Source organism: Cololabis saira, chromosome 15 (genome assembly GCF_033807715.1).
Source record: "Cololabis saira isolate AMF1-May2022 chromosome 15, fColSai1.1, whole genome shotgun sequence".
Lineage (NCBI taxonomy): Eukaryota > Metazoa > Chordata > Actinopteri > Beloniformes > Belonidae > Cololabis > Cololabis saira.
Window position 1 is genome coordinate 43,910,808 of NC_084601.1, and position 12,733 is coordinate 43,923,540.

The 12,733-nt window shown below is 41.2% G+C and overlaps 1 protein-coding gene across 1 annotated transcript in view; it reads left to right on the plus strand.

The window, feature by feature from the left end:
* Nucleotides 1-12,733, plus strand: part of trappc9 (trafficking protein particle complex subunit 9) — a 242,784-nt gene that overhangs the window by 126,952 nt on the left and 103,099 nt on the right. Inside the window, exon 20 of the mRNA XM_061742257.1 lies at nt 6,040-6,150. Coding sequence (XP_061598241.1) covers nt 6,040-6,150 — 111 coding nt within the window. The remainder of the gene's footprint in view (nt 1-6,039; nt 6,151-12,733) is intronic.

Sequence of the window (12,733 nt, forward strand, 5' to 3'; positions counted from 1 at the left end):
ATATACGCCTACGAATATACGCCTACGAATATACGCCTACGAATATACGCCTACGAATATACTCCTACGAATATACGCCTACGAATATACGCCTACGAATATACGCCTCCGAATATACGCCTACGAATATACGCCTCCGAATATACGCCTACGAATATACGCCTACGAATATACGCCTCCGAATATACGCCTACGAATATACGCCTACGAATATACGCCTACGAATATACGCCTCTTAATATACGCCTCCGAATATACGCCTCCGAATATACTCCTACGAATATACGCCTACGAATATACGACTACGAATATACGCCTACGAATATACGCCTCCGAATATACGCCTCTGAATATACGCCTACGAATATACGCCTACGAATATACGCCTACGAATATACGCCTACGAATATACGCCTACGAATATACGCCTAGGAATATACGCCTACGAATACACGCCTACGAATATACGCCTACGAATATACGCCTCCGAATATACGCCTCCGAATATACGCCTCTGAATATACGCCTACGAATATACGCCTACGAATATACGCCTACGAATATACGCCTACGAATATACGCCTACGAATATACGCCTACGAATATACGCCTACGAATATACGCCTAGGAATATACGCCTACGAATACACGCCTACGAATATACGCCTCCGAATATACGCCTCCGAATATACGCCTCCGAATATACGCCTCCGAATATACGCCTACGAATATACGCCTACGAATATACGCCTACGAATATACGCCTACGAATATACGCCTCCGAATATACGCCTACGAATATACGCCTACGAATATACGCCTAGGAATATACGCCTACGAATATACGCCTACGAATATACGCCTCCAAATATACGCCTACGAATATACGCCTACGAATATACGCTCATGAATATACGCCTACGAATATACGCCTACGAATATACGCCTCCGAATATACGCCTACGAATATACGCCTACGAATATACGCCTCCAAATATACGCCTACGAATATACGCCTAGGAATATACGCCTATGAATATACGCCTAGGAATATACGCCTATGAATATACGCCTCCGAATATACGCCTCCGAATATACGCCTCTGAATATACGCCTACGAATATACGCCTACGAATATACGCCTACGAATATACGCCTACGAATATACGCCTAGGAATATACGCCTACGAATATACGCCTACGAATATACGCCTACGAATATACGCCTACGAATATACGCCTCCGAATATACGCCTCCGAATATACGCCTCTGAATATACGCCTACGAATATACGCCTACGAATATACGCCTACGAATATACGCCTACGAATATACGCCTACGAATATACGCCTCCCAATATACGCCTCCCAATATACGCCTCCGAATATACGCCTACGAATATAGGCCTACGAATATACGCCTACGAATATACGCCTCCCAATATACGCCTCCCAATATACGCCTCCGAATATACGCCTCCGAATATACGCCTCCGAATATACGCCTCTGAATATACGCCTACGAATATACGCCTACGAATATACGCCTCTTAATATACGCCTCCGAATATACGCCTCCGAATATACTCCTACGAATATACGCCTACGAATATACGACTACGAATATACGCCTACGAATATACGCCTCCGAATATACGCCTCTGAATATACGCCTACGAATATACGCCTACGAATATACGCCTACGAATATACGCCTACGAATATACGCCTACGAATATACGCCTAGGAATATACGCCTACGAATACACGCCTACGAATATACGCCTACGAATATACGCCTCCGAATATACGCCTCCGAATATACGCCTCTGAATATACGCCTACGAATATACGCCTACGAATATACGCCTACGAATATACGCCTACGAATATACGCCTACGAATATACGCCTACGAATATACGCCTACGAATATACGCCTAGGAATATACGCCTACGAATACACGCCTACGAATATACGCCTCCGAATATACGCCTCCGAATATACGCCTCCGAATATACGCCTCCGAATATACGCCTACGAATATACGCCTACGAATATACGCCTACGAATATACGCCTACGAATATACGCCTCCGAATATACGCCTACGAATATACGCCTACGAATATACGCCTAGGAATATACGCCTACGAATATACGCCTACGAATATACGCCTCCAAATATACGCCTACGAATATACGCCTACGAATATACGCTCATGAATATACGCCTACGAATATACGCCTACGAATATACGCCTCCGAATATACGCCTACGAATATACGCCTACGAATATACGCCTCCAAATATACGCCTACGAATATACGCCTAGGAATATACGCCTATGAATATACGCCTAGGAATATACGCCTATGAATATACGCCTCCGAATATACGCCTCCGAATATACGCCTCTGAATATACGCCTACGAATATACGCCTACGAATATACGCCTACGAATATACGCCTACGAATATACGCCTAGGAATATACGCCTACGAATATACGCCTACGAATATACGCCTACGAATATACGCCTACGAATATACGCCTCCGAATATACGCCTCCGAATATACGCCTCTGAATATACGCCTACGAATATACGCCTACGAATATACGCCTACGAATATACGCCTACGAATATACGCCTACGAATATACGCCTCCCAATATACGCCTCCCAATATACGCCTCCGAATATACGCCTACGAATATAGGCCTACGAATATACGCCTACGAATATACGCCTCCCAATATACGCCTCCCAATATACGCCTACGAATATACGCCTACGAATATACGCCTACGAATATACGCCTACGAATATACGCCTACGAATATACGCCTACGAATATACTCCTACGAATATACGCCTACGAATATACGCCTACGAATATACGCCTACGAATATACGCCTACGAATATACGACTCCGAATATACGACTCCGAATATACGCCTACGAATATACGCCTACGAATATACGCCCCCGAATATACGCCTATGAATATACGCCTACGACTATACGCCTACGAATATACACCTACGAATACAAGCCTATGAATATACACCTACGAATATACGCCTACGAATATACGCCTACGAATATACGCCTACGAATATACGCCTACGAATATACGCCTCCGAATATACGAATATACACCTACGAATATACACCTACGAATATACGCCTACGAATATACGCCTACGAATATAAACCTACGAATATACGCCTACGAATATAAACCTACGAATATACGCCTAGGAATATACGCCTCCGAATATACGCCTCCGAATAAACGCCTACGAATATACGCCTCTGAATATACGCCTCCGAATATACGAATATACACCTACGAATACACGCCTACGAATATACGCCTACGAATGTACACGTTTTTTCGACATTGTGACTTTTTTCTCAACATTTTGACTTTTTTCTCGAAGTGCATAATGAAAAAAAAAAATCTTCCTCCTCTAAAATATTATTTTTATTTTTCTCCTGCCTGGCCCTAATACTTGTTCCGTGGAACACAGTTACCAAAGTAATAAATATTCATTTTAACTTTCAAATTCTCAAACCAAATAAATGAAATGAAGGTTTTAAAGCTGAAACTTCCTCGTAGAGAGAAGCTGAGCTGGTAGAGAAGACGTGACTTCAGGATCAGACACTGAAACAGAAAGATGAAACAAGGATAAATCTTTGAGCTTTTCTTGCTCTGGATATTTGAGGAACTGCTGATCTGCTGCCGGTTTTATGGTTTTATCTACATCTGAGGAGTTTAGGGAGAATAAATATCCAGGGGATGGCGTTGTCTCAGAAATACTTCATCACTGTCAGAGACCAGAGGAAACGGATCAAACACAGAGAGAAGGAGAACAGCAGTCAAATCATTCAAAGTGCTTTACATAAAAAGATTTAAAATGCATTAAAAATTAAGCGTTTAAAAGAAACTAAAGACAGACAGCCCAAAAGAATAAAACAAATGAGACGTGAGAAGTAAAAGTTGCAATGCATTGTGGGGGATTACTGAAATGCAGCAGTGGATAAAAAGGATTTCAACCTGGACTTAAACAGCCCTGATGCATTCTGGGAGTTTGTTCCTCAGGGGAGGAGCGTAAAAGCTGAACAGAGATGTGGTTTGAACGGAGTGTCTTGAGTCTGTGAGAGAAACAAACATTCAACAGCACAAATGACTGGATTTTAATAGGAATTAATCTTAATTAATGAATCACAGTTTGGTCTGAAGTGGTTTTGGACGAGTTTCGTTGGTCCTGCTGATGTTTACATCCAATGTCTTTGTTGGAGTTTACACAAATATGACATCAGAACGTTTGATGATTCAGTTGAACAAACGTTGAACATAAAACTTTCCTAATTGTCGCTACGGATTAGAATTGTAGGTCTCCAAGCCACTTTTTTGTGTTCCTGGTCTTGTCTCGGGTCTCTCCAGGTCTCAGACTCAGATAACTGAGAGTCCGTTACCACGGTAACAGAATCTGGCATCAGCATCTTCCTCTGGTTAAAGCAGCACAACGTAACTTTCAGCTTTTCTGAGTTTGGCGGCATCTTTTGGACCAAAGCGGTAGTGTTTTACCAGAAAGAACACTACGTCTCCCATGAGCACCAGCGCGTACTGCCGGAAAACTCCTGTCCCGTCGCTGCATTTGTTTTGATGAGAGAAGACGGGACGCTTTTCTGTTTCACCAAGTGAACAGAAGGAACGCAAAAAAAAAGATGTTAAACTGCTGGAAACGAACTGGAAATTACTGGAATACCTTAAACAAGGAAGCCAGGGAGCGGTATATGGAGAAAATAATGATTATTAATTATTATTAATTATAATAATAATGAATCCCTACTGAAGAGCCATGTGTTTCAATAAATTTGTATAATAGTACAACATACAGTACATGTTTTGTATCCCTCTTACTTCTCTTTTCTTTTTTTTTGACCGCTATATTATGTTGAAGAGACTCCGAGGCGTGAGCAATATTTTTGTTTTCCTCGTGAGATTATTTTTTTCCTCTGCAGCTACAAATAAGAGTTAATATTTTTTCCTCAACAAACTAGTTTTATCTGAAGATTTGGGTTAATTGCTCCGCAGAGAGCTGGCCAGCAACTGCGTTTAGCTGGCGAAGTGGGGAATAAAACCTGTGTTTTGATCCGACCCGGTCTGCGTGAGTGTTTGTGGTTTAAGGCTGTTTATGGTTCTGCGTTAAATCGACGCAGAACCTACGGCGTTGGGTACGCGGCGACACGCACCGTACGTTGCGCGTCGCGACGTACCCTACGCCGTAGGCTCTGCGTCGATTTAACGCAGAACCATAATTCAGGCTTTACTGTGTGTTTGGTCGTTACAGCCGCGATCCAAAGCGAGCCGACGACTCTTTCACTCTTTTACTCTGTTATATCAGATACTTGGCCTCCGTGGTTCTGCCTCCGAGCAGGAAACCGGTGAAAAGTTAAACCATTATTGATCTTTTCCCCACGTCTGTTATGTGGAGCTGCTGCAGCCGCAACACAGCAACGGGTTCTGAGGAGCTCTGCGCTCCACGCCCCGCCCATTTTCGTCTCGACTGCGAATCGGGAAGGAGGGGGAAGTGACGTATGCCGTAAAGCAGTCAAAGTCGTAACGATTTGTAGTTTTTTAGTGTGGCAGGGTTCCTACCATGCTCCTCAAAGTTACATAGTGCCAGTGAAGGAGATACAGACCCCTCAGACCAGGACAGAGGTTCATTAAACCTGTTGGAAGTTGATGTACCATCACAATGATGATGATGAAATACTAGATTAAGGTGGAAAAGTTACGTAGTGTCGCTTTAACGTACAGTTTTGTAAACTATTTGTATTTTGCATCTGATTTCATGTTTTGGTGCATCTGCATTCTGAATTTAATTACAGTTTAGTGTTTATAACAACACGCCTTGTTGGAATCTTGTGGCCTCAGCACCCGCCGTCCCCCGGTTCTGCTGGTTCTGCTGGTCCGGGTTCTGTGGTTCCGGTTCTAACCTCTGTCTCTTCTCCGTCCTCAGCACCCGTCAGTGTCACCTGCTGCTCGACATCTTCAACCCAACAGAACACGAGCTGACGGTCCGAGCCAAGAACAATCAGGACCTGGTTCTGCACGCCAGCGAGTGCCAGAGGTGAGTGATCACCTCTCCTTCTCTCCCTCCTCTCCTCCATCCTTCTCTCCCTCCTCTCCTTCCTCCTTCTCTCCCTCCTCTCCTCTCTCCTTCTCTCCCTCCTCTCCTCTATCCTCCTCTCCTTCCTCCTTCTCTCCCTCCTCTCCTCTCTCCTTCTCTCCCTCCTCTCCTCTACCCTCCTCTCCTTCCTCCTTCTCTCCCTCCTCTCCTTCCTCCTTCTCTCCCTCCTCTCCTCTCTCCTTCTCTCCCTCCTCTCCTCTATCCTCCTCTCCTTCCTCCTTCTCTCCCTCCTCTCCTCCATCCTCCTCTCCTCCATCCTTCTCTCCTCTGGAGGAGCTGGTGACTCAGATCTTTCTCTAACGGAGGAATCGTATTATCTGCAGGATTTAGGGGGTGGAGGATCTTTTTCACTCCGAGCCAGAGAAGCTCATCACGGAGCTCTGACAATAATCCTGTAAGGAAGAAAGAAACGGCTCAGAAAGACGAGAGCCGTTCGTTCAGGAGCATCTAAATCCAGCTTTTATGTGATAATTGTTATTTTAAAGCTCCTGCGGTTCTAATGGCTCCTAAACGGCTGCTTACGTCGTTTTTAACGTGTTTTCTGGAGCACAGCAGGGGTTTGTCCTCGGCCCCCGCCAGATTATACCGTTTATAGTTTCACAAATGTTCTGGAAAAGTCCGGTCCAAGCGCTCGGTAAGCCCCGTTTCCATGACAACCTGCCTGAAACGATAGAAGCACACGGCTATTCCGAACCGTTTGTTTGGAGCAACTTAGGGCCGGGGATCGGGCCTCCCCTGACCCGGGGGTGCGCGGGCGGGCGCGGCGGCGGGGTGGCACCATTCCCAGGTGTCTATGTCTTATGTTGTCAGTACGAATGGGGGGATGTTGGACCGTTTCCCCCTCCGTCTGGGGGCTCCGGCGGTGCCGGGGGCGCCCGTGGAGGTACGGTGGGGCCCTGGCCCGGCTCGGAGGGCCGGCCCCCGTCTACTGGTTGGCCGGTGGGGGAGCGTGGGCGTCTTACCAGGGCCGGCTCTGCTCGGCCGAAGCCTCCCTCCTGGCGGGGCTCGCCGTGCAGCCTGGGGTGCCTTCTGGCCGTGCTGGACTCCCCCGGGGGGGGGAAACGATTATTATTATTATATTATTACTATTAATATTATTATTAAAAAGAAAGAAACTTGACAGGAAGTGACCGTATATGGACAGTGAACAGTAGACAGTGGGTGGCAGTGATAACGTGTGATTGAGTCATGACATTTCAGTAGAGTGATTGAACCAGGACAGTCTAAAACCTGAGTAGATCAGGAAGTGGCTGTTGTGACATCTTTTAACAAAGCATGTGACAGAGCATGTTTTCAGAAGGACAAAAACAAGTTTAAAGGTTAATTAACCTCACACGAGGAAGAAACCATCAACCCCACATCAGAAACCAGTTCCTGCTGGTTAAACGGGGAAGAAGAGAAGAAGAGAAAAACAAGTATTTGTTTTGGTTCAGTTAGAAATATCCAGTCCAGTTCGTCCTCACTAAGTAGGCTTTTATTTTGTAGTAACACGCCTCTTCCAGGGTGTTTTTCTTTATCTTTTTCCACCTTTAGTTTGATACTCGTGTTGTTATCTTCTTCATATCCTGGCAGTGGATAAAATATCAGTCTTTTCAGTTTCCCCTCACGTCTTAATTAACCTCAACGTTTCACCTGGAAACACGAGCATCTCACGACTGGATTATCACAGTCTGTTGTTCACGAGCAGAAACGGCTTTTAGCTTCAGACTTTTAACTCCAGGCTTGTAGGAAGAAAATCAGGGCCAGGCAGGAGGAAAATAAAAATAATATTTTAGAGGAGGAATATTTTTTTTTTCATTATGCACTTCGAGAAAAAAGGTCAAAATGTCGAGAAAAAAGTCGAAATGTCGAGAAAAAAGTCGAAATGTCGAGAAAAAATAAATTTTGACTTCTCGAAATTTCGACTGTATTCTTGAAAATATTTTTTTTTCATTTTGCACTTCGAGAAAAAAGTCAATGTCGAGAAAAAAATCGAAAATTGAAATTTTGAGATTATTCTCGAAATTTCGACTATATTCTTGAAATTATATTTCAACATTATTCTCGACATTTCCACTTTTTTTTCTCAAATCAGAATCAGAATCAGAAATCAGAAAGGGGGTTTATTGCCAAGTTTGTTGACACACACAAGGAATTTGTTGTGGTGATTGGTGCAATACAGTAAAAGTAAAAATAAAAATATAAAAGCAAACAAGTATATGGAGATAGAATAAAGTAAAATGTATAAACAGAATAAACAGAAATGTACAATATGAGGATTAAAAAGTGCCGAATATGAATCTTTACAAAGAGTGACATAGGATGACAGATGACAGATAAAATGTATAAACAGAAATGAACAATATAAACAGAAATGTACAATATGGGGTTTTTAAAGTGTCGGATGTGAGTCTGTGCAGATGTTACGGGGTTGGAATAATTGTGAATAAAAGTGCACAATAAAGATAGATAGATCTTTATTGTTATTATCACCAGGTACAGCAAAATTAAAATTGCTGTCCAGTCAGTGCATAATATAAAAAAATAAAATAACTAAAAATAAATAAATAAAATGAAATAAAAACAGATACAATAAATAAACATATCTAGACACATTCAGCCCTCTAACAAACATCACCGGAGTGGAGCGTCAGCATCATCTCCTCATCATCTCCTCTCCTCGTATCAGCTGATGCAGCTCTGTTGCCGCGGCAGCGAGTGAAGAGTTACTGAGTCGTTACTGGAGTCAGCAGTCTAAGAATAGCCTGAACCCCCCACTGTTTCCCAGTTTCCCCCATCACTCCCCACCATCGCCTGCATCTCCAGCCCAGAGCTCTCAAACGTGAGCTAAAAATACCTCCCTCTGCAAACGCAGCAGTCTGGCTCCCAGCGCGGCGCGGTGACGACTGTCACTAACGGTTACGGTTAGCAGACAAACCAGAACTAGCAGAACGTTGATGCTCTGAAACATGACGTTGAGGGCGGAGGACGCCGTCGGAGCAGAGGAGGAACTAGAAACAGGAACTAGAAACCTCATCCTGCAGGAATCCTGACGGATCTGAACTCAGGAGTAGATCCTCCTGCAGTCAAATCAGCAGCTGGAGATATTAGGAGAAAGACATTAGCAGCATCAGCTCTAATTAAAATGTATTACAACTAAAACCAGGACTAGTAGAACTGAACGAAATGTTGAGAAAAAAGTCAAAATGTCGAGAAAAAAGTTGAAATGTCGAGAAAAAAGTTGAAATGTTGAGAAATAAGTCGAAATGTTTAGAAAAAAGTCGAAATGTCGAGAAAAAAGTCAAAATGTCGAGAAAAAAGTCAAAATTTAGAGAAAAAAGTCGAAATGTCGAGAAAAAAGTTGAAATTTAGAGAAAAAAGTCGAAATGTCGAGAAAAAAGTCGAAATTTAGAGAAAAAAGTCGAAATTTGGAGAAAAAAGTCGAAATGTCAAGAAAAAAGTTGAAATTTAGAGAAAAAAGTCGAAATGCCGAGAAAAAAGTCGAAATGTCGAGAAAATAGTCGAAATTTAGAGAAAAAAGTCGAAATTTGGAGAAAAAAGTCGAAATTTAGAGAAAAAAGTTGAAATTTAGAGAAAAAAGTTGAAATTTAGAGAAAAAAGTCGAAATGTTGAGAAAAAAGTCGAAATGTCGAGAAAAAAGTCGAAATGTCGAGAAAAAAGTCGAAATTTGGAGAAAAAAGTCGAAATTTAGAGAAAAAAGTCGAAATGTCGAGAAAAAAGTTGAAATTTAGAGAAAAAAGTCGAAATGCCGAGAAAAAAGTCGAAATGTCGAGAAAATAGTCGAAATTTAGAGAAAAAAGTCGAAATTTGGAGAAAAAAGTCGAAATTTAGAGAAAAAAGTTGAAATTTAGAGAAAAAAGTTGAAATTTAGAGAAAAAAGTCGAAATGTTGAGAAAAAAGTCGAAATGTCGAGAAAAAAGTCGAAATGTCGAGAAAAAAGTCGAAATGTCGAGAAAATAGTCGAAATGTCGAGAAAATAGTCGAAATGTCGAGAAAATAGTCGAAATTTAGAGAAAAAAGTCGAAATTTAGAGAAAAAAGTCGAAATTTGGAGAAAAAAGTCGAAATTTAGAGAAAAAAGTCGAAATTTAGAGAAAAAAGTCGAAATTTAGAGAAAAAAGTCGAAATGTCGAGAAAAAAGTCAATGTCGAGAAAAAAGTCGAAATTTAGAGAAAAAAGTCGAAATTTGGAGAAAAAAGTCGAAATTTAGAGAAAAAAGTTGAAATTTAGAGAAAAAAGTTGAAATTTAGAGAAAAAAGTCGAAATGTCGAGAAAAAAGTCGAAATGTTGAGAAAAAAGTCGAAATGTCGAGAAAAAAGTCGAAATGTCGAGAAAATAGTCGAAATTTAGAGAAAAAAGTCGAAATGTCGAGAAAAAGGTCAAAATTTCGTGATAAAGTTAAAACTTTGACTTTCTTCTCAAAATTTCGACTGTATTCTTGAAAATATATTTTTTTTCATTTTGCACTTCGAGAAAAAAGTCAAAATGTCGAGAAAAAAGTCAAAATGTCGAGAAAAAATTTATGTTGAAGTAAAATTTTGAGAAAAAAGCAGGACTAGAGGAACTAAAACCAGGAGAATTTGGAGATGAAACCTGAATTTTACATATTAAAAATGGAATTAAATTATTTACCATTTTAGTAATCAGATTACACCGTATATCAGCATCACTGAAATGGACCTGATGCTTAATCAATCACAACGATATGCAAATATTATTCATATATTTATTCCAACAAGGCCGTTATAACTAGGCCTGTGTTGAAAAACATCGATTTTCCAATTTAAATTGATTCTCATATTAATTCCTAAAAGTCGATTTGTATGTCCAAAGATCAATTTTTTTTTTCTTCTTTACATTTTCGCCCTGTGAACTTTAATCCCAGTAGTCACAGCATTTAATTCACACATGGTCGTGGTGTGAAACTATCAAACAAGCATTAACAAAGCGCCAGTTTTGAAAATTCCTGAACAAATTAACTTTTCTTTAGAGAAAATGCTTGATATTTCAGCTTCAATTTATAAATGTTATATTAGTTCAATGAAGTTCATATTTTCTATAATTATTGGCGCTTGTTTGGTTTCTCTGTTATCAGACACAGTTTGGCAATATGTGTGTGTGGTGACAGAATAAACCAGACAAGATAAAAGGATTTGTTTACTGTATGAGCTGCTGCAATTTCTTTCTTTTTTTGCACTTTAAATGGATATTTATTTCTTAGTTATTTCAACAATTATTGTCAAATTATTACTTCACTAGTTATTAGCGCCACGAGGCATCTGTTGTTATCCTGTGTGTTTTTTATTCACTTTCCGTCCAGATTTTGGTTCGCTACTCCTCCTGCAGATTTCAGAGAACCCAGGCACATCATATATCAAAACGTGCGTCTCGATCGGGAATAGTGTGCTATGACTTTTGGTGTTGAAATTCCCATTTTTCCCAAAGTTATTCCCCAAAAAACGGTCAAAAAATCTCATTCAAAATGGATGGGAGGAGGTAAAAAAAAAAAAGCCAAAAATTCAAATTTCTGAGTCACCTAACTTTCTCATACCTGCACGTAGAAATGTCATTCTAACTTCAAAACGGAGGAAAACTTCTCTTCTCTCCAAAACACCAAACAGTCTTTTCCTAAGATGTACACTTTTCAAAATATGAGCACTCAAGCGAGGACTGGAAATCACTTTTTTGTCAAATCTAGAGTGCGGAATGTCGGTTGGTAGAGTGTGAGAAGCCGTTAAAAATTACCTGAATTTTTATTTGTAACTCGAGCTCACGGCCAAACCGTAAAAAGGAGATAAATAATTTTTGGTCAGAATTTAGACATAGGGTTTGGGATTCATAAAATGCGACTTTGACAGGCGGGGTATGCATAAAATTTAAACGGGGGGGGGGGCTAGAGCGGCACCAATACCTGTCTCAGTCCCCATTGACTGACTTACTCATTTTAAGGAATATCTGAATAAAATTAAGATTGTCAGAATCTGCCGGGTTCTGTGTCTCTCACAATGTTTTCGTTTTTCTGCTACGAGCTACGGTTTGATCATAAATCGGAGTTATTTGAGAACTTGTCAGAAGCCAACATCTGTGTTTTTCTCACAGCAAAACCAGAAAGATTCTTCCGGGAGGTTCTTGTTGCCGTAACAACCAGAAGTCAGCTGCTGACTCATTCAGCCAGAACTGGTCACATGACTCAGTCACTAAAGTCTTCGTATACGGTGCGTCTGAAATGCCGTACTAAACAGTATATACTAAAAAGTATAATTAAATTCTGCACACTTTTGAGTAAATATCAGTAGTGTGCATTAATTCGGACGTACTACTAAGAGCGCGCACGTCACTTCCTGCCGTTGGGAGGAAGTGACGTGTCACAGCAGCAGTAGCAGCTGTTACCATGGTAACAGCAGCAGTAGCAGCAGTAGCAGCAGTAGCAGCAGTAGCAGCAGTAGCAGCAGTAGCAGCAGTAGCAGCAGTAGCAGCAGTAGCAGCAGTTACCATGGTAACAGCAGCAGTAGCAGCAGTAGCAG